The 22,368-nt window shown below is 40.5% G+C and overlaps 2 protein-coding genes across 6 annotated transcripts in view; one reads left to right on the top strand and one right to left on the bottom strand.

The window, feature by feature from the left end:
• LOC105380513 (apolipophorins) overlaps positions 1–8,785 on the top strand; it is a 34,207-nt gene extending 25,422 nt beyond the window's left edge. The window contains exons 34-52 of one of the 2 annotated variants that reach the window (XM_038110209.2): positions 147–328; positions 617–816; positions 1,185–1,314; positions 1,450–1,621; positions 1,756–1,874; positions 1,996–2,268; positions 2,393–2,558; positions 2,903–3,108; positions 3,500–3,631; positions 3,772–3,876; positions 4,156–4,334; positions 4,673–4,904; positions 5,364–5,511; positions 5,807–5,947; positions 6,165–6,280; positions 6,536–6,659; positions 7,012–7,127; positions 7,459–7,656; positions 8,082–8,785. In XM_038110209.2, coding sequence (XP_037966137.2) covers positions 147–328; positions 617–816; positions 1,185–1,314; positions 1,450–1,621; positions 1,756–1,874; positions 1,996–2,268; positions 2,393–2,558; positions 2,903–3,108; positions 3,500–3,631; positions 3,772–3,876; positions 4,156–4,334; positions 4,673–4,904; positions 5,364–5,511; positions 5,807–5,947; positions 6,165–6,280; positions 6,536–6,659; positions 7,012–7,127; positions 7,459–7,656; positions 8,082–8,099 — 2,957 coding nt within the window. In that variant the 3' untranslated portion in view covers positions 8,100–8,785. Of the gene's footprint in view, positions 1–146; positions 329–616; positions 817–1,184; positions 1,315–1,449; positions 1,622–1,755; positions 1,875–1,995; positions 2,269–2,392; positions 2,559–2,902; positions 3,109–3,499; positions 3,632–3,771; positions 3,877–4,155; positions 4,335–4,672; positions 4,905–5,363; positions 5,512–5,806; positions 5,948–6,164; positions 6,281–6,535; positions 6,660–7,011; positions 7,128–7,458; positions 7,657–8,078 lie in introns of both variants that reach the window. The other variant, XM_038110208.2, reaches the window with a different exon arrangement.
• A 407-nt stretch (positions 8,786–9,192) lies between these two features.
• Positions 9,193–22,368, bottom strand: part of LOC105380524 (vinculin) — a 43,720-nt gene continuing 30,544 nt past the window's right edge. For 3 of the 4 annotated variants that reach the window (XM_048631053.1, XM_048631054.1, XM_048631055.1), the window contains 8 exons: positions 19,238–19,327; positions 18,488–18,604; positions 17,908–18,030; positions 17,402–17,531; positions 15,243–15,355; positions 12,935–13,025; positions 11,909–11,973; positions 9,193–11,566 (listed from right to left, as the gene is read on the bottom strand). In XM_048631053.1, the coding sequence (XP_048487010.1) occupies positions 11,459–11,566; positions 11,909–11,973; positions 12,935–13,025; positions 15,243–15,355; positions 17,402–17,531; positions 17,908–18,030; positions 18,488–18,604; positions 19,238–19,327 (837 nt within the window). In that variant the 3' untranslated portion in view covers positions 9,193–11,458. Of the gene's footprint in view, positions 11,567–11,908; positions 11,974–12,934; positions 13,026–15,242; positions 15,356–17,031; positions 17,104–17,401; positions 17,532–17,907; positions 18,031–18,487; positions 18,605–19,237; positions 19,328–22,368 lie in introns of those variants that run through there. The other variant, XR_007267904.1, reaches the window with a different exon arrangement.

Raw genomic sequence — 22,368 nt, 5'->3', positions numbered from 1 at the left:
AAATATAAGATTTTGTTTTTATGGATGTTATATTATTCGTCTACAAATCAGGAGTCTGTAAGCATTGGTGCTTGACAATTTACTTTCTTCCTATGGTCCCATAAGTCACCCAGTGAGTAACTGACAAACCCCTCATCACTCCACAGAGGACCCTCAGCGCAAGCTGTCGGTGGTCGCCAACCTGGACCCGGAGAAGCGCGTGGAGGTCAGCGCCGACATCATCCTCGCCGCTGAGAAGAAGAACATCATCCACGGAGCCCTGTTCCTGCAGGACAACCTCGTCAAGAGCGACTACGGACTGTCCAAGGACAATTTCAACTACTTTGTGGTGAGTTTCTATCACAATCCGATCACATAGGATATGCATAGATTGATCAGCTACCGTTCCACTCCCACTAACAGTCCAATATCTATCAGATCCATACAAGTTACAAGCAGATTTGTCAGATAAACCATGCTGTTTAAGGATTTTTCAATGGTAATGTGGTTTGGTAACTGATGTTGCTGTGCCGAAATTTCAATTTTGGCACCAACCGTAGTCACAACAATTTTCTGAATCATACCCAAAGAAATCTAAGTTTTCCTCACCAACTCCTAAAACTCAAACTCTATACAGAACGCACTGAAGAACGACGTGGAGACCCTGAAGACCCGTGTCGAGGGGCTCGGCGAGCAGACCAGCCAGGAGTTTAAGAAGACCATGTCCAAGGTGGAGCCCAGCATCAAGCAGCTCGAGGAGTCCTACGTGGAGGAGATCAAGAAGCTCACAACTGAACTGTCTGACGACAAGGTGCTGAAGGAAATCTCTGTTGTTCTGTGAGTATTATTTTTTACTGTAAACAATATTTTTTTTTAACTTCCGATGCAAAAAGAGGGGCAGCCAAAGGACATTTATACTACTGCATAGCTTAATAGTAGGACATTAGGTACGTTCACTTTTACTACAGTATAAAAAACCCTATTGATAACATATACAATGTTTTTATCAAATATTTATTCTTTATGTTCATTCTCTCTTAACTTCCGATGCAAAAAGAGGGGCAGCCAAAGGGTATTTATACTACTGCATAGCTTAATAGTAGGACATTAGGTACGTTCACTTTTACTACAGTATAAAAAACCCTATTGATTATACATATACAATGTTTTTATCAAATATTTATTCTTTATGTTCATTCTCTCAGGCACGACATCGTCCAGTTCGTCGCCACCACCGTCAAGGAAATCATCGATGTGACCAAGCCCATCGTCGACAAGATCCAGCAAACCATCTCCGAAGCCTGCAAGAAGATCACCGAGCTTTACGAGAAACAGGTACAACTTTTTGCTATTCTTGACATCTTGAATTACAAGAGCCGTAGTGACATGGCAGTAAGGTTTCTTTAGACTCTTCAAACAACCTTCCATCAAAATTATTGTCCAATCTGACCTGACTAAATCTCTTCACAGCTGCAAGGCCAACTGAAGCAGTTCTACACGAACGTTGCGGCCGTGGTCAAGGAAGCCGTGGAGGGAGTCATTGACCTCGTGGCCCACTTCGCCGCCGTCGTCCAGGACTTCTTTGACAAACACAAGCCCGAGCTGCAAGAGCTCACCAACACCATTGCTGAGATCTTCAAGGGTAAGCCACCATTCGATAACGTTCCTAAAATTTATTGTATGCATTTATACGTTACTTGGTCCAATCTTGAAATCCTAATCTTAAAAAATTCTAAGGTTCAAATCGTCAATAGTGAAATGTACCCATTATTTCAGACTTGACCAAGCTGATTGTGGCCCAACTGAAGGAAGTCCGCTCGAGCACCGCCCAGTTCCTCGGAGACCTGTACCAGCAGATCAAGGAGATGCCCATCCTCGGCATGATCCAGGAGAAGGTAATTACAGACAGTTAGATTACCAATACCATACATTGTAACATACTGTTGGAGATTGATGGAAACCTCATAAATTATACTGATTCATCAACTCATAAAAATCCTAACGTTTCATCAACAGATCAAGGAACTCGCAGTACCGGAGCAATTCCTCGCCATCTTGGGCGAGGCTCACCAGGCCATCCGCGTGGTCCTCCCCACCGAGGAAGCCAAGGTCCTGTCCGACACCATCGCCGCTTACGTGCAGAAGAAGCTCCGTCAAGAGAAGGTGGACGACGCAGTGGAACTCCGCAAGATTTACGAGAAATTCGCCGTCGCTCTGACTTCCGTCATCCAGTTTGTCAAGGCGCAGCTTAACCAAGTCGGAGTGCCTAACTTGGTCAACTTCAATGTGGTGAGTTTAATGTTCCTCACCATTACCACCAATTTCACCAGACAATACTTTTCATCTTCAGATATTTATATTTTTCAATTTCCGATCTTAGAGCATTTGTCTTAAAATCAAAATTTCATTTCAGCTACCCCTGGTATCAGGCCCCGGCCAGAGCCTGCCTGCCTACGGCCGCGTCCCCGGCTTCAGCGTCGTCAACCATCTGATCCACGGAGACCTGCCCAACCCGCTCGCCTACTTGAGGGCCTACAGACCCCGCAGCATCAACCCTCTTGATGAGATCCCCAACAAGCGTGAGTATTATGAGCTGGTTACTAAGCTAAGCTATTAAATATTATAGCTTTTCTCTCTAGTATGATATCTCATGATTTTGTTAAAAAATCTATATACCTATTATTTATTTTATTTTTATTATTTATTAATCAAACGTTATTTTACAATAAAGACTTAAATAGGTACTAACAGTGTGACAAAACCTATGACGGTGTTTATGTCTGAAGTAAAATCTGGTTGAAATAGAGTTGATTGACTCTGTATGTTTCGGCCTACAAAATGTCAACTCTTTCGGCTTACTTCAACTTCCTGCATAACAAAACTTCACCAGTCAACAACACTTACCATCTTCTCTCCCCAACAGTCCGCGCCGTAGTGGTCAACGGCCAGCACATCTTCACGTTCGACGGGCGCCACCTGACCTTCCCCGGCACGTGCCGCTACGTGTTGGCCCACGACCACGTGGACCGCAACTTCACCGCCGTCATCCAGCTCCAGGCCGGAGCCCCCAAGGCCGTGCTGCTCGAGGACAAGAGCGGAACCACCGTCGAGCTTAGGGAGAATGGACAGGTAATCAGAAAGTTTCATATATCTGACTAATATCAGTGAATAATATACACTCACGACCAATGAAAAAGCTCCAGCGACATATGGAAAGTCAATGGCAGGTGGAACTTTTTCATTGCACGTGAGTGTATATTTTAAGTTATATGAGGGTAGCAATATAAAATCTAAGGAAGAGAGCAAGGCGCATTTAAGGCACCCGATTTTTGCCGAGCTTATGTTAGTTTCAAGTTCTTATCAAAGTCTTTGAACAATTAACAGCACCACCTGAAAATCAAACCCACGATCTTTGGCATGGTAATTAAGTAATCAGCGGAACTAGCGACTATGTCATCTGGTCATGCGTTCAGACCAATGCTCACTTAATCAGAAAATAAACTTACTTTTATTTTAATAGGTTGCCGTCAATGGGGCCGCCAACGGATACCCAGTAATTGAAAAGGACATCTTCGCCTTCCGCACGCCAGCCGGCCTTCTTGGCATCGGCACCACCTACGGATTCATGGCTTTCTGCACATCGAAACTTACTGTGAGTATTTTACACAAATAAAAACATGGTTAACTGTCTTAAGTATCCATTTTTTTACTTACATACTTATTATAAAAGCGAGTCCTTTTGGATTATTATCGATAAGACAGGATTGTTAATTATTGTGAATAATTTTCTAGGTGTGCTACTTCGAAGCATCTGGATTCTACCTGGGTAAACTCCGTGGTCTTCTCGGAGATGGTAACAACGAACCTTTCGATGACTTCAGGCTACCTAACGGCAAGGTAAATATTTGACTTAGGATTTGGACAATGGCTTTTATCAAATAGAAATGTGAAAGATTAGGTACTGAAATTATCGTATTACGTCCAGTTATTGACTTAGTCATGAATAATAAAAGTAACTTCGAACTATTACAAAAATTATGACACCTAAATATAGTAGAATACACTTATTATTATGCTAGCTTTTCAAAAAAATACCACTTATATGGATGATATACTGTTCAATTCCCTTGCTTCACACCATAAATGACAGAACCTAATCCTCCACTTTCCTCATAGATCGTAAGCTCAGAGGCGGAGTTCGGCAACGCGTACAAGCTGTCGGGCAGCTGCGCGGCGGTGAAGACGCCGGAGCACGCGCACGCGCACGGCGCGCTGCCGCCGGCGTGCGAGAAGGTGTTCGGCAGCACGTCGCCGCTGCGCCCGCTCGCGCTGCTGCTTGATGTTGCTCCTTTCAAGTGAGTTACACTTTTTTTTAAAGCCTACTTATTTTCACACTGTTTGGAAAATGTCCTCTTTTTTCTTGCACAAATCTTTACCAGCTTTTTTATTGTTATTAATGTGAAAGTGTGTGATCTTGGACAGTTGTTTAGGTCCATAATGGCATGTTTGTCTAGGAATTCTCATGGTACTTAATACGTTTTAAAGCAGATCGTTTCGCAATGGAAAAATCTTTTCCAGAAAATGCAAATTCCACAGTAGCACTGCAAGTTGATGCTAGAATTTTGAATCGATTGCCATTTTACATTCTCATGTTTACTTACAAGTTTCAACAATCACAACATTCTCCCTACAGACAAGCCTGTGTCCACGCTGTGGCCAGCAACGCCGCCAACGCCCAGCAAGAAGCCTGCGACCTGGCCAAGGGCTACACCGCGCTCGCCGTCACCGGTCTCCTCCCCGCCGTCCTGCCCTCAGTGTGCGTCCAGTGCACTGACGCCGACAAACCCAGGGAGATCGGAGAGTCCTACAAGTTCACTCTGCCCGCGAAGCAGGCTGATGTTGTCGTTGCTGTTGATACTACCAAGGTGAGCATTTATAATACAAGAGTCAAAACTTCAGACCTTCTTATTCAGCTTATTGAACTAAGTAGTAGTAGTAGTATAGCTTTATTGTACATAAAACACTTAAAATTACATTTTTAATACTTAAAATCTATAATACAATAAGGGCGGCCTTATCGCTAAAAGCGATCTCTTCCAGGCAACCCTACGAGCTAAGAGAGACAATTTTGAATATACCTAAATGAGGAAGTTGAACTTAGGAGGGCAGTTCAGATCTTGAGCGTATATGCACAAAGTTTCCATTCAATGGGATCCATCGATTTGCAAGTACTACTTAACAATAATATAGAAAAGAATAGAATACAAACCTAGAAAGGCAGAAACCCTATGGGGACATGCACAAAGTTACAACACACACAACGTTACACCACAAACAATAGGGTTTCAACACACTATTTCAAACCATGTTTTCTACCTACCCAGGCTAACGAGAAGAACTATAAGGAGCTGGTGGTGCCGCTAGTCTCCCAGCTCGTGGACACGCTGAAGTCGAAGAAGATCGACGACATCAAGGTCTACCTCATCGGACGCACGTCCAAGATGCCATACCCCATCGTTTACGACGCTGACAGTGAGTGGAATACTTGAAGTTAATATTCAATAGGAGGAGTTAGGAGTAGCACATTTGTGAATAGCAAATGAAACGCATTTCTGCTGGATAAAAAAGGGGTGTTATAGTTTGTTGTATGTATCTGTCTGAGCATGACTTTATGCTCCTCCATAAGGATAGTAGGGGTAACCAGATGAATGGATTCGAATGTTCGGGTTAACTGAGTCCTCGTTCCTAGACTGGCGCGTTTTATTCGAACAGTCACGGAAACTACAGGAAACGAAACTACAACTACGTATTTTTGTTCCCTTCTCAGACAAACTGAAGGGCGCTAAGATCGTGTTCGACGACGAGAGCCGCTACCGCGAGATCCCCACCATCAACACCGACTGCGAGAAGCTCAACTCCGCGCAGAAGACCCTCGCGGCCATCGCCAACGAACTCAGGATACGACTTGGTAAGTAATTCTCTCAATTGGATTTGGATTGGATTGCCTATCGATACTCAATTAGTTAAGATTTAGTAGAACTCAAGGAAGAATGATGCACTGCGTTACTACTTTAACATCATCATCACTGGGTCCAGAATTTGTACTAGCGATCAATTAACATACTGCCTGACTAGATTACCTACCCACTCGTAAGTTTGTCTAATATTGTAACAATAATGTCCAGGACTCACCAACATCGACGCGTCCACCAACTCGCCTCTGGACTTCCCGCTGAGGCCTGGCGCGGTCAAGCACTTCATTTTCGCTTTTGGAGAGCCGTGCAAGCGACACCTGTTCGTTGTGAGTATTTGCCTCACCATACCGAAGCAATGACAGCGACGGTACCTCTTCTGGATATATAAGGATCTCCCAATAAATTACCATAATAAATAGCAAAGAAATCTGATAAAATCCTCAAATAACTATGTTGAGCGCAGAGATTATAAATCCATTTTAGTTAACTAATCGAAAGTTCTAGACATGTCCAGACCCATTCTTATTGAGCTTTTAGTACAATGTGAACCAATAACAACAACATGACATGTTCTCTTGCAGACGGAATTCCTCCGCGGTCTGACCGCCAACTTCATCTCGAAGCAGAACGCCATCTCCGCCACCGTCATCACCGCCACGCCCGATATCAAGATCGGAGGCGGCAAGAACGCTGCTGAGATCATCGGTAAGTAATTCATGTTCATCATTAACATGGAAGGAACCTCCTCGAACAAACTGTATAATATACGTCCAGACTCTGGGCAGTCAGTGATTGATGCTAATCTGATTACCTAATCCTTTCCTCATGGTGACAAGTACCAGAGCTAGGGCTTGCCACTGATGAAAGGATGATGATCATTAAACGACGATAGAATATATCTTAAAATAAGTGGTAATATCACTTTTTCTTCCGCTAATAAACGCAAAATAAGTATTTCTGATTCTTCTATGGCTATATAGCTGCTTTTGACGACAAGTTCTTACCTAAAGCCTATAATTTATGTATCTTCTTTCCTAACCACGACTTCTCTCCCAAGGTTTCGACTCAGAGTCCGTCCTGTTGATCGGAGACAAGAAGAGGAGCAAGGACGCCACCCTGAGGAGCTCCCTCGAGCTGTCTCGTGAGGACGCCTGCATCGAGACTGCTCTAGCGGTAAGTCTAACTATAAAAATACTTGTAGACGGCCACCAATAGTTAAAATAAACTATCTTATAATGTATTCTTAAAGATATATTGAAACAATACCATACATTAGCCGCCCCACTGGTCTTAAGGTTACTGGTCGTGTCAGACAGACCTAAAGTTAAAGACTAATAATGAATATTAAATCCAGGACAAATATCAAAAATACCAAAAAATACGCTAATGGGACAGCTAAATGTGAAAATCTTTCTAAACACACGTTAAACGTTTGTTCAAACTTTCTTACACCACATTATAAGCTACCAACAACAACAACCACTAACCCCCCTCCCTTCCACAGTTGGATGACGGCCTGGTCCTCTCGGCCTCCAACTACCTGGCCCTCCCAGCACCGCAGCAGAAGCAGTTCCTCCACGCCGCCGCCGCCGCCGCCGCCGACGCCATGCTTCGGGAGTCGCTGGTGCAGGACTGCACGTGCAGTTATGTCAATCCGTTTGTGGCGCGGTCTGTTTGTGTTAATGAGGAGAGGAAGGAGGCTGTAAGTGTTTAAACTCGTTTTATATCACATAGGTAATCCGAAAATAAATATGTGTACAGCAAGCGGAGTGCGAGATTCACTGCTGAACACTTCAAAATGATTCACAAACTATTACTATCCGACTCGTAGGACCAAATGTGCGGATCACTTCAAACCTATTCACGAACTATTAGGTACTAAGACGTCTACAGTCGGTCGCTCCTTACACCTACATTAGGCCCCTTGATGGCAAGTAATTTTAATCTCCACAAAAAATAATATCGTTGCCTCGTCAAAATTTAGCCGTTGTCATAGTTAGTTATAATAATTTTACTTACTTACCTCGTATCCTTTCATTATAAGGGTTCTTCTAATGAGCACCTTCCACCATCCTGAGAGGTTATAGGTTTGTTCATGATTATAAAATGTTTTGTTTTCCCCAACAGGCCCGCAGACGAAAATGAGCTGTATACCAACGCAACAAAACTGTGATTCGTCGAGCGATACCAAATACTGTTAGTTTTACACGGCCCGTTGTAATAATACCTAAAACTTGCACATTTGTACCAAAGCCTATTTAATTGTTCGGCTGACTTTCACCAACTTCATTTAACTCACGGTTAAGTTAACGAGGGATAATCTATCCGTCTCTGTCTAACATTCAATTAGATAGTGACAGATTGATTATTTTCTGTATGTTTACTAAAAGCTAAGCTAAATGATATTGGTGTTTGTCACCCTCTAATGTGATAATTATAAGTCATAATTTTACTACCTTGTAAGCGAAATAATTTTGATGAAAATATCACCCCTAGTCTTCTACTAAGACTTATTAAAATCACTTTAGGGGTGTATTTAATGTTTTATATAATTATATTTTTTGAATAATCTGTATTTTAGATAGCATTTACCAATGTCTAGTTTCGCATAGATTTGTTTAAGTATATTATTATGATCTATGGTTGTTTTGTTTTAGGTGTTATTAGAGCAGGTTTATGTTCGTCCTAGTTTGTAAATGTATCTCGTCTGCTTGTAATTAACTCTATTTATATTCCATTACTACAATATGCCGGTCGTACCGAAAGGTATTATGAGTAATCATGCGCATTGATTATTAATAATTGAAGACAATAAATATGTTATTAAATTTTATATGAATTTTCTTTTATAACCTTAAAAATTAGAAACCCACAAAACGCAATAAGGAATAAAATGCCACAAACATTCTAGAAGAATAGTCGATTTTATTAGTGAATACATCTAATCTACGGACAGATTTTAGATAATACTTCTATAGGTAGGATGTGAAAAAATACGATAGAAGCAACCTAAATTTGCGCCAATAAAGCTATCATAGTTTACTTGTCGAAGGCACTAATTTATACTGTTTCCTGAAGGTTTAATTAAGCAAATAAACCTATCTGTGAGTATGGACTAAAAATTTTATGTTGACATTAAGGTTTAATACTACCACATTAGGCCATGTGGAAACTTGCTCATTGTTTTGTATGAAGTAACTACTCGTAAATTTAAACGTAGCAACATAAACAACAAAGTAAAAAAAAGAATTTATTAGAATAAATAAATCGATAGCATAGAACTAAATTAACAACATAAATGAGAAAGATTTTTAAAATAATATAATAAGCATTAAAATACATTGAAACTGTTACTTTCATGTGATTTTAGAGAAGGCAAGGTATTGTAGGTACAATACAAAGTACCTACTTAATTTAGTATATTCAATTAATAAACCACATATTTAAATATACTATTACTATCTGCCGACTTACACAAAAATATTGACTTTAGAATTAACTGGTTATAAAGTACACGATCAACTAATCTAAACTCAAATTTAAATACCCACTGCAACAAATTAATACATGAAGGTAATATTTTTAAACTTAATCCCGGATTAAGCGAGAGTTTCGGTAACGTCAGCTAGTGGGCCTGCGACATTTTTTGTTTTATTTCTAAACTAGGCATATGGTGAAAGTTTCTTAAACGTGATTAAAATAACTAGAGTAGTAAGTGCCAATTTCTCCATTCTCGGTTAGAGCATAACCAGGGAGTAGTGGTTAACTTTTGACACATCTGTCATGAATTTTATATGAAGATGACGTTTAATTTATAAATCAATCCCTGACGGTTAGATAACCGACAATGGAGAAATTGGCACTAAACAATACATATCTTAAATAACATAAATACCTTATTTATAAACACAATACATACATGAGAAGAACTGTAGCCTATTCTAAATGTATAATACTATCACAAATTGTAAGGGCACTATTGTGAGTAAATTCATATGGGAACACGTTATAGGTACACTTTGTTGCAAAAGTGGTAGTAGTTCAACAACAGTTGTTCAAGATGTATTCCTGCATCACCCCCTTTCGACTTGGTTTTCCACTTTTGCTGCAACTTATACAGGTGTCGCAAAAAGGATATTTGAAGGGTTCGCGAAAAAAAACATTTTTCCATAGAAACTTTGCTGGTCACGTGAGTTTTTATTATGTAGAATGACTTTTTTTTACGCGAATTTTGAAATTCTGATTTCAGTTTCGGACTTAGATATACCATGATGCACATGTAGGTTTCGGCTTAATATACCCTTTTTGCAACACCCTGTATAAGTTGCAGTTGTCTAGTTAAAGTAAGTTCTGAAAACAGGGAGGCACAGTTTTTCCAGTCTTCATATAAACAATTATTATTATTCACATGTATGTATTGTGTGTGAACTTAGAAGACTAATTTTATTTACACCTACATTAGTTGATGGTACATAAAATAATTAAATTATGTAAGTTACACATACACAAAGCAATGTTATAGATACATACATGATACTATTTGAATACTAATGTATATTACGATCTACTTTGCATTCATAATTATTAGCTATCACCTTTTCACTTTGAAAAATAGTTATATTTGCTTCTTTCTATAAAAATATATTATAGACACACTACATAGGTATTCATTTTATAATACATTATAAGATTGTATAATATATAATTTGACACTACATATAGGTGTTATTTATTGCCTAATTCACGATTCACAGGTATACTATGATTATAAAGTGAGTTATTATTATGCTTTATATCTAAGACAACGAATGCTTACATAATTGTTCAGAATATATAATATAATATAAAGCACTAATCAATGGCACTGCATTTATACTCATCACACATTTATCTTCACTTTAATCAAAATGAATAAAATTTACCACTTCACACATCAAAATGTTAGAAATACTTTCGTATAACGATATCCACGTAAATAAGTTTACATTAAAATGAGAAACCATTTAGATTTTCATATTACGAAATTGTAGATAAAAATAATAATAAATTTTACATAAAGCAGTATAAAATTCTTTACATAAACATATTCGTTGTAAAATACATAAAATTAATGACGCTTGGTAAGGTAAAAATTAAAACTGCTTCTGCGGTATACGATGGGGAGATAGGAAAAAGTTATTCCTTGCTGACAGATGTAACCACACCATCCTACAGCCCGAATAGTATAAAAAAATGACGGTAGCAATGTTGTTAGCTTGTGCTATCCAGTCATTTTCTCTCAACTAAAAACCTTTCGCTCACGTTTTAAGATATTGGTTAAGTTTTTTTTCCACTATACAGCGAAGGTGGAAGCAAAAGTGTATTAAAATAATTCATCGCCGTGGTGGTTATCTCATACTACTACTAGTATACGATACACGTACTTGTCTATATCTGGTACCACGCAGGCGTAGTCCAGTGTACATCTGGTACCACAATGGTACCACACACACACTTGCTCCCGTCTACATTTGGTACCAAGGCGAGCGACGCACCCAGCGCAGCTTGTAGCCGCCCTGCTCCGTGCGGATCTTGATCGAGGCGCCCTCCGCGGCTTTCACTGTCTCCTTCACCTGCGGAGGGAGTAGGGGGTATTGGGTAACTACATACATTCTTAATTTTAATAAGCATTGGAAAGCAATAGCACTGGATTGCATGGGACTGGCGGATAGCACTGGCGTGCTTTGGGAGAGGCCTACGTCCAAGTCATCATCATCATCATCACGTCCAAGTATACTACTGCTATAGGCTGATAATGATGGAGATGATAGACGGGGTTGTTCTATTATCTGTAGGGTTGTAAGTATCTAAACTTTGTTTATTCTGAAAGGATCCTTTGTGCATATCGCCTCGAGAGAGAAACCTGCGATAGGAGATGATATCCAAAGAAGATATATATGAATATGGTAACTTACGCTCTGCATGAGGTTCTGTGCGTTTCCGACGAGCATCTCCGTGGCTTCCTGGTCCTCCTCGCTACCTGGAATACCAGAAACTGGTGAAAAGGTGTCCAACAGTAGCGACACCACTACTCGAGATCTTTATCGACATCGATAAACTCGTTTAATGCGCGTTCTACCAATCACAGCGCCCTATTACGTAATGGCGTTTGGCGTTTACCCAAGTCGATAATGAACCTGTGTAGCAGCAGCAGACGATATATGTTTTTTAAAATTTACAGCAGAGTTAAGCCATACAAATTGCTGAGGTGGTTCCCTGCAGTTTGTATTGCCAGTGTAAACCCTGCTTATGATAAGTAGCGGTGTTCCGATGCCGCTGTAGGTATGTTTGGATTCACAACAACTTATGGCGAGAGTCCATGGATAACACAGATAGCAATCATGACAAGTTGATTTGCGAAAGTGTGTAACACATTTTGGCATGCTGAATAAAATATCGTAAAATTATGGATTGTAAATAGATTTTTATGTGAAATTTATGAAACTATAACATACAAATTAATAAGCTGAGCATATCATACAAATACCTCTGTACTCTGCCATGCCCACTTAAGAAAGCAAGAAGAGAATAAGCGTTAATATTTCATTTACATAAAGCAGAAAAGATTACACAAAAAATATAAATAAGTACCTATAGCGATCATTACATTAAATTACAAGATAGGGAAGAGAATTTAGGGGAAAACAAGTGGGTAAAGTGATTATAATATAAAATAAATACAACCAAGAGTAGAATACGAAAAGACATTAACTGTGCTACCACAAAAAACTTTAAACATTGTTTAACTGGTGTTTAAAACAAAATTTGACAGATTTTGTATGCGTGTGACAGCGCTAAACATCTGTTAAATACTGTCTAAGTTTTTGTGGTAACACCCTAATTAGTCAGTATGCTTACAACATTGGCCCACGAAGTTTTACACATCTTAGGCGCTCGTAAGCACATTTGGCGTATATATTTTTTAAGCAGTAGGTATTTACCTTGAGCGCCCAGCATGGTGGCTTTGACGGTGGACAGAATCTTGAGCTGAGTGCCGATGGTCGGAATTCGTTCGCACACTTGCAGAAGATTCTGGAATAAAATGTGTTAAGTTATAGAGAGTGGGCATATAAAAAATAAGAAGGTATATGTGCCCTAGTCTCGTTCCCCAGCCAGCGCTAATCGCACCAACCGGTGCGCTATTTGGTCATCTAATGTAGCTATGACTAAACTTATAATACAGAAACAATTTCTTTTATTTTATTTAAACGGCAGTCTTTTTACATCGCTAGATAAAACTTACCAGGCGAAAAACTCTAAAAAGTACAGTAACGTCTGAATGGTATTAGAAAGTGACAGCCACAAATGCATTTCTCAGATAACAATTAATTTTATCTGACTATTGAGAAATCAGCCCTTTTTTTTTTTTATGTAGCCATTTCAGTGTCCCACTGCTGGGCAAAGGCCTCCCCATGTCCACTCCACACGTCTCTATTGTCGACCACCTGACGCCAATCCGGCAAAAATCTGTCCAGGTCGTCCCGCCATCTCCGCCTTGGTCTACCTGGGCGCCTGCGTCCGTCGCTCGGCACCCACTCGGTTATAATTTTTGCCCACCGGTCCGGGTGCATTCGCATGACGTGGCCTGCCCAGGCCCACTTCAGCTTAGCGGTCTGTGCACCTACGTCTTTTATGCGAGTGGCGGAGCGCAGTGTGGTGTTTCTGACGCGGTCTAGCCTGGTCAAACCCAGTATGCTACGCTCCATCGCTCGTTGGCAAACCTTCAGCCTAGACTTCTGATGTTCCGTCAAAGACCAAGTCTGAGCGCCGTAGGTTAGGACGGGCAGGATACACGAGTCGAGGAGCTTCCGCTTGAGCGATAATGGTAGCTCTCCCTTCATTAAAGATTTCATAGACCAGAAGCTTTTCCAGGCGTTTTCAATCCGTCTTTCGACTTCTTTGTCTTGCCGGTTATGAAATGAAGCTATCTGGCCTAGATAAAGGTACTCCTCGACATACTGTATCTCCTGACCATCTACCTCAACCCTACGTTTTGCACTGTTACTCATGACTTTAGTCTTTGACCGGTTCATCTTCAGTCCAACCTCAAGGCTCGCCGTGCTAAGGTCTTCTAGCATTGTTTGAAGTGCTGGTGCAGAAGTGGCGAACAGGACTATGTCATCAGCGAAGCGAAGGTTTGTGAGCCTTCTGCCACCAATGTCAATACCCCTGTCCGTCCACAAGACCGCTAGCCCTTTGAATATTTCCTCTAAAGTGGCCGTAAATAATTTAGGAGATAGCGGGTCTCCCTGTTTGACTCCTTTTTCTATTTTAAATGTTGCCCCGGTTTGTTGCAGTTTTATGTCAGCTGTACTATTGTTGTATATTTTTTCTAAAATTTGTATGTACACGGGTTCAATATTTTGGTTGGTAAGAGCTGTAATTATTGAGTTATGATGGAGACTATCAAACGCTTTACTAAAATCTACAAATGCTAAATAAAGGTCCTTGTTGTACTCGTTATATTTTTCAATTATTTGGTTGAGTGAGTGTAAGTGGTCGGTTGTGGAGAAGCCCGGGCGAAAACCTGCCTGCTCAGGTGGTTGGTGAGAGTCCAGCTTGCTAGCGATGCGGTTTTGAATGACTTTTATAAAGACTTTGTATACATGGGACACTAAACTTATGGGCCTGTAGTTGTCCACACTGGCCTTATCACCTTTCTTATATAGTAATACTATATGAGCGTGGCATAAGTTTTATGGAAGTGTTCCTTGGTATAAAATAGTGTTGCACAAATTCGTGATATGCGGAAGCAACACGGATTTTCCGACTTTTAGTGCTTCAGTGGTGATACCATCCTGACCGGGGCTCTTGTCGTATTTCATGCTCTTGAGAACAGCGTATACCTCTGAACCAGTTATTGGGTGGATGGTATCTGGACAGACATAGTTGGTAGTAGTGGTTTCCGTTTTACTTGCATCCGAGTAAAGGTTTTTATAAAATTGTGTGCATATATCTAGTACTTTCTCTACCTTGTTGTGTTTTACTCCTTTGTCATCTCGGAGGCCCGTTATCCATTTTTTACATGTCTGAGCTCCGTTTTTTGCGACTCGGAGAGAACTATGGGTTTGCAATGCTATTTCGACTAATTTTGTGTTGAATGTTCTTATATCTTTTCATCAGCCCTTAATATTCTATATTCTAAAGCAGGGCTAATCGCAGTGCGCACCAAAATGGCGCCCATTTGCGCATGTCATATTTCTGAGCGAATGCGGCTTGCGGCTGATGATGATGAACGTAGCTACTTACGGTGCGTATTCTCTTGTCGGTGCACTCGAGCGCCAGTTTCTTGGCGAGGCGCGTCACCTCCTCGGACGCCTCCGCGATGGCCTTCGCCGTGGCGATCAGCTCGCGCTTGCTGCCTGCAGGGGGTGGGACATGTGTTAGTCTTCTTCTTATTATTGTGTCGGTGGTAGAGCTAGACTAGGGTTTGTGATGAATGATTCTTTGGAATTTAAGTACAAATCAATGTATACCAAATACCATCGCTCTTACGGTGAAGGTCCTTCACTGAAGGAAAACATCGAGGGGAAACCTGCACATCTAGATTCTAGATATGTAACCTAAGTGCATTGTACTCATTCAAAAACGGCGATACAGCTCGCGGCCTATGACGTGAGTACAAATGTACAGCGAAAAGCGGGTGACTCGCTTGCGACTTTGCGGGGGATTACAGTCGTGAGTATAATGTATGTATCTATGTATTATTGTGTCGGTGATAAAGCTAGACTACGGTTTGCCACCGTGATGAATGGAACGTGAACTCACGTGTTGATGAATTCTATTCTATTCTATTCTATTCTCTGTGGGGGTGTAAGTACCTGCACCTGGCTCTCTCGAGTGGAACCCTTGTGCATATCCCCAAGGTCTAAACTGCCTTCCTAAGCTTGGACCATTTCCCACCACGCTGGTCCACTGCGGGTTGGTGGGATCACATTTCTAGATGTGCTAGATCTAGATATGCAGGTTTCCTCACGATGTTTTCCTTCACCGTAAGAGTGATGGTATACATTGTACTTAAGTTAAAAGAACTCATTGGTACATGTCAGCGCCGGGATTCGAACCCGCATCTCTTGATTGAGAAGCGGGCGCTCACCCGACTGAGCTACCACCGCTCGTGTTGATGAAAACGTAGGTACATTTTCGGCATTGGTTAGATCTGTGTGCCATTGTGAAATGAGGTTTTTTTTCTAGCGTAGCATAAATGAGTCAGCGTTAGACCGGCTTTGTTTAGGGTTTAGTAAACTAGATAAGTAATTTCAAATTCACGGGATACGAGTGATACAGAATGAATGATTCTTATAAACAAATGATATGATGATTATGTACTTACTTGACAGATTCACAATCACTTCTAATGGTCCGAGGGATGGCAAAGCAGAAACATTTACAAGTAGCTTATTTACATTGTACACACAATACAGTTATGAGCAAACTTCTTAGCAACAATTAGTGCAATACAGCAGAATATAACTTGTGGATAAAATACATAACATAATGACAGTTTGTACACATTTTCGGCACCAGTTAACGACTTATTCCAAGCAGTTTGCCTATAACTGTACAAGCATTATAAATAAATGAATTATATCACATTGATTTAAGCTTAAATACACATAGAGCTAGCTGCATGACTGATGAGTATGAGTGACAAATGATAATAATTTGTTCAAAATGTATCTGAAAGGGTTGGTGGAAGTTTTTATGGATATTATTGTTCTCATTCTTATCGTGTCGGTCGGTGACGAAAAGCTTGTCCAGAATGGCTAGCACAGTGCGCATTTAAGACATGACAAAAGTTTGGCATCGCGCTCACTCACATCGCGTAGCCTCAAGAGCGAGCGCGACGGAGAACTTTTGTCACGTCTTGACTAGCGCATCGTGCTACAGGGCAAGGGTTTGTCAAGAATAGTGAAATGTTTGGCTAGTCGGATTAGCTGCAGTAGCGGAACAGGTGATACGTCACTGGGGGAAGCTTTTTCATCCTATCCCCATCCCTTACCCATCGTCTACCCCTTACTCCATATTTATCCCTTACCCTTCGAGTCCTGTCGGACCAGCTCCGAAGCCTGGCCATCAGTATGGCCATGCGCTTGGCGGCCGCGATGATCTCGTTTTCAGGACGATTATAATAATATAATGAGATCTTTACACCAACTGGTAGGCTTGCTTAGCGAATTTCATGACCAGTCGTACTGATACACGCTAAGTGATTATCCAAGCGTTCAATGTGGCCGATCGCAGAGAATATATAACGTCTATTTTACTAAGAGACTCGCTACGCTTTAGGCACTAAGCAATCCGCCAAAGGATATCGCCTAGCCAGTCTCTTAGTAAAATATCAGTGCGGACAGACGAAAGGGTGTGATTTTAGTATCCGATTTGCATTAGATATCTCTATCCCTTACCCTTAGAGTCCTGTCTGACCAGCTCGGAAAGCCGCGCCATCAGTATGGCCATGCGCTTGGCGGCCGCGATGATCTCGTTGTCCTTGGAGGACCACTCGCGGACAGCCTTGTGCAGGTTGTGCGCTGCCACCTGACGGGGAAGAAGAGGAGTGGTTAGTGAGTTAAGCAGTGAACAGTGCCAATGGTTAACGGTTCGAATCCCGGCTGGGACAGATATTTGTTTGAGGTAGATGGGTAGTCTCGGTTTTATATGTTTGTGTAATGTGATAACTCCATCTCCAACCCGCCTACCACGCGTGAAGATTGTGACGACTACGGACTAATGTTTTTTTTTTCTTACAGGTCAGTGTCATAAATGTTTTTTTTTCAGTTCAAAAGAAGCTACTTTGATAACATTCGTTTGCCTGGAGGATATTTTCCTAAATAAAGGTGACGAGAGAGCAAATGCTCACACGCTTGCTTACGTTGCTTGCAGTGAAATAAATAAAATCATGAAGATAACTCACCAGTATAGGCTGGCTGGGGTGCGGCTGCCGGCTGAATATATCCTCTCCTTCATCATCCGTGTCGGCGGGGAGCGGGGGGCGCGGGGGCGCCGACGCGGGGGGCGGCGGCCGCGGTGGCGCTTGCTGGTAATAACAGAATAGGCGGTTAGTACATTAGGAGTTGGGTTTAACGCCGAGGTGATGGAGAATCCGAAGTTTTTTTTACAACAGGTTTAATAGTGTCAGAATTTCTGGTATTTACGGTAATACCCTGTAGGTAGGTATATGTTGACTAACAGTACTGTAATAATATATATAATATAGGTGTAAAAGTGACGCATGTCCATTTAAAAGGAATCTTACGACAAAGCCTCCTGTTGTGGCTTCACAGGCAGCTGGCCAGCTGTTCTTCTGTTAGCAGAACTTGTATTTTTCTTCAAACACCGTTCCGGAAGTATAATCATATGGCTGGAACGCCATATTAAAGACTGTACTAATATTGTTGCTATGTATAGGATAAAATATGTATGGGACATATTCTGTGTATTAAATTTCGTTTCACTGCCATCTGTCGGCACACATCGGAACTTCTTGCTATTACCTGTTGCGAGGCATGTATCTGTGTGACGGGCGGCAGCGGCGGCGGCGGCGGCGTGCGCGGCGCGGGGCGGTAGTGCGCGCTTAACACGCCCTCTACTTCGCGGGCTGATTGCAGGATCTGTGGGGGAGATGGGAGGTTATTTGGCTGTATGTAAGATATATTAAATTCAACACTAGCAAGACAAAATTACGAAATATTACGGCTAATGACATGGCAGTCAGCACATAGCCACTGGGGTACACGACAGGATCTTTCCCGAGTGACGCCCCTACGTTTGGACAGTCAGCGACTGACAACTAATTTGACTGGCCAAACTTTTCATCAGAAACTAGTCCCTCTGATGATTGTGACCAACTCTGAGCATAAAATTAGTTACTCAACATAAAGCCGCCGTAATTTTTAACACGATTTCAGAGTTGGTCCCATAATGAAAGTTGCTGAGTATGTTGGGTACATCGGCCTTGCAACGGGAACGTTACCGTTAAACAAAAGTCGTAAAACAATGGCTCTTCAGAGTGATCCCATGGTTCAGCTCCTTCCGATTTACATTAGCCTTATTATAACACCGTGTATATTTAGGCCCAGTTTCGCCATACTCTGTTAGATCATAACAAGGGATTAGTTGTTGACTTTTGACACATCTGTCAATAATTTTATATGTAGATAACGTATAATTGCTGACATTATAATGTAACAGGGGTGTTAGTGATCTAACAGACTATGGTGAAACTGCGGCTTAATCTAACGTACCTCGTTGTTGGCGTGCCTCCAGTCGGGCGCCTGCGACAGGTCCCCGAGCGCCACTCGCTTGGCGCGCTGCACCGCCGGCGCTATCGAGCCCTGGAATGTACAGAGAATAAATAAATAAATATGTGGGGACATCTCACACACGGCCATCCGACCCCAAGCTAGGCAGAACCTGTGTTATGGGTGTCGGACAGCAGATATATCTACACAAATACAAGATAGATATTAAATATAAATATCAACACCCAAGACCCGAGTACAAATATCTGTCTTTAAACAAATATTTGCCCCAGCCGGGTATCGAACCCGGGACCTTCGGCATAGCAGTCAGGGCCACTAACCACTACGCCATTCGACCGTCTGAAGAATGTAGGTTTATTGATAAAGAGGATACAATTTTATACAGTTTGCCGCTGCACTGATGCAGCTGTGAAAGCCATGGGGTCACTCCATCTAACGAAAAACTAAGTTTTGGAGCATAGCGGCTATCTCGTCGTATTATCTATCTGCAGGGTGAAATAAATAATTTGTTTTGTACCTATTTATAGCATGTAATCAAATCAATCAATCAAAGAATTTTTATTTTTATAAAAGATTAATTACTTATTACTTGAAATAGAATAGAATAGAATAGAATATTTATTCAGAAAATACTTAATGCTAAATGTGAATTACAATAATAGGTCAACTCTTAATGCTAAAGGTAGTTTAAAATGCTGATCTGAACTAGGAAATAACAGAGTTTTTCCTGTATTTCAGATGGAAAAGCTCTAAATTAAATAATTTTAGAATCTAAATTAAATAATCTTAAAACAGAAAATATTAAGTAATCTTACTTTCTAAATGTTTTATGTTAGATTTATTATAAACAAGGCAATTTATGTTAGGTGTAGGTAATTATATAAGTTAAAAGTATTGTTTAATAATAATAAGTTAAATTAAACGGTAACAATTCTCACTTGACAATAGTTAATAAGTTCTCTGTATCTTCGTAGGACATCTCTTGTAGAGATTTCTGGAGAACGTTCTTACACTTGTTGTAAGTTAACGGGTAGAGGACCAATTTAGCATTTAACCTATTGTAAAGGATTGGTCCCAAGAACAAGTAAAACCTAGATGTTAACGCATGTTTGGTTGTTTTTATTGTGCAAACTTTATCTACTCTCCTTTTGTTTGTTAATTCTGGGCTGTAGGGAAGTGCCGTGTGCTGTTTTAAAACTGTACTTGAAATAAATAACTGGCGGACTGTTAGTACTTTGCATGATTCATATAGAAGTTTCGTCGGATAACGGAAAGGGCGAAATGTTGAGACTTTAAGAACTGCTCTTTGAGCTCTTTCGATCCTCAATAATAAGGTTTTAGCCGAGCCACCCCACGAAGTGATACAGTATGTTAATACTGATTGGCACAGCGCAAAGTAGACTTGTCTGATAATTTTTGAATCTGATATAAAGCGAAGCTTTTTAAATACAAATATTAATTTACGAACTCTGCTGCTTAGAGCTTCTATATGTTGCTTGAATGATAGAGTTTCGTCGATGATAATACCCAGATATTTAGTTTTGTTTGTGTTAGTAATTGTAGGACAGGTGCAGGGATAGCCCAGGGATTTACAATAGTGAGCGTATACGTTTGGAATTTTTAATTGTGATTTGGGTTTTTGTTTTGAAAATTCAATAAAGTTTGTTTTCTCGGCATTAAGTGTAAGTAGGTGATGCTGAAGCCAGTGGTTAACAATATTGAAACCTCTTTGTGCATGATCGTAAACTAGATTTTTGTTTTCCGCGTTAGCAGAAAAAAGTAGAGCAGTGTCATCAGCGTACGACAGAATAATGCCGTTTTCTAGTTTAAGGTTGCAAAGATCGTTTATATATATTAGAAATAAAGTAGGGCCCAGAATACTTCCTTGAGGAACTCCAAAACCGGTATTTTCCTGATCAGAGCTGACGACATTGCCTATCTTCACGCACTGAGTGCGCTCGGTCAGATAATTTTCAAATAGTTTCAGCTGGGTACCTCTTATACCTAACATTTCGAGTTTATGTAATAAAATCGGGATAGATACTGCATCGAAGGCTTTGGAAGGATCTAAGAATATCCCTATTGTCTGATTACCTTTATCCAGATTTTGAGCTAAGTAGTCAGTTAACTCATGGACAGCATCGGCCGCTGATAACTTAGGCCTAAAACCAAATTGTGTTCTAGATAAATAAGAGTTTTTGTTTAGAAATTGCATTAATCTGTTGTTTATGATTTTTTCTAATATTTTAGACACAGCTGGTAAAAGAGAAATAGGTCGGTAATTGGTCACCTCTGTTTTATCGCCAGATTTATAAATGGGCACAACCACTGCTTTTTTTAAACATTTAGGAAAAACTCCAGAGGAAAGACATAGTTGGAAAATATATGTCAGTGGTGGTATTAATATATGTTTGAATTTCTTTAAGATTTTATTAGATATATTATCCCAACCAACTGCGCAATCGTCTTTTAAACTCATGATAATTTTTTCTACCTCTTCCATGTCAGTATTTATTAACACAAATGAGTTTAGTGGGGCGTTGTCAGTAGGGAAAGTATTAGAACCAGGTGTTAGTTTTTCAATTTTTTCTGCTATTCTTTTTCCTATATTGGCAAAGAAGTTGTTTACATTGTTTGCCGATACTACATGGGGTGCTTGGGGGTGTAATAGAGCTGAGGGAGATTCATGTTGTTTTGACAAATAAGTGAAACTTTTAATGTGCTTCCAGATTTTTTTGCTGTTGTTTCCCGCCTTTTCTAATTCACTTTTTTCGTACTCGATTTTAACTTTTTTAAGTATTTTATTACAAAAATTTCGGTACCTTTTGTATGATAGTTTTAAGACAGCGTTATCTGGGTTAGATTTAGCCTTCATATGAAGTTTATCCCTATGTCTCATGCATCGTAAAAGCCCCGGAGTGATCCAGGGTTTGATGTTGCAGTTTTTATTGCTCAACTTGATGTGCGAGGTATTTTTTAAAATCGCTTGTTGGATGTTATTTATTAAGTACGACATGCAGGTGTCCGCATCATCATTTTTATAAACTGGGTCAAGATCAATATTGCATAAGTCTTCCTCAAGTTTGTTTAGATTCAGTTTGGAAATTGTATGC

This window comes from Plutella xylostella, chromosome 27 (genome assembly GCF_932276165.1).
Source record: "Plutella xylostella chromosome 27, ilPluXylo3.1, whole genome shotgun sequence".
NCBI lineage: Eukaryota > Metazoa > Arthropoda > Insecta > Lepidoptera > Plutellidae > Plutella > Plutella xylostella.
This window is presented reverse-complemented; position numbering and strand designations above follow the sequence as displayed.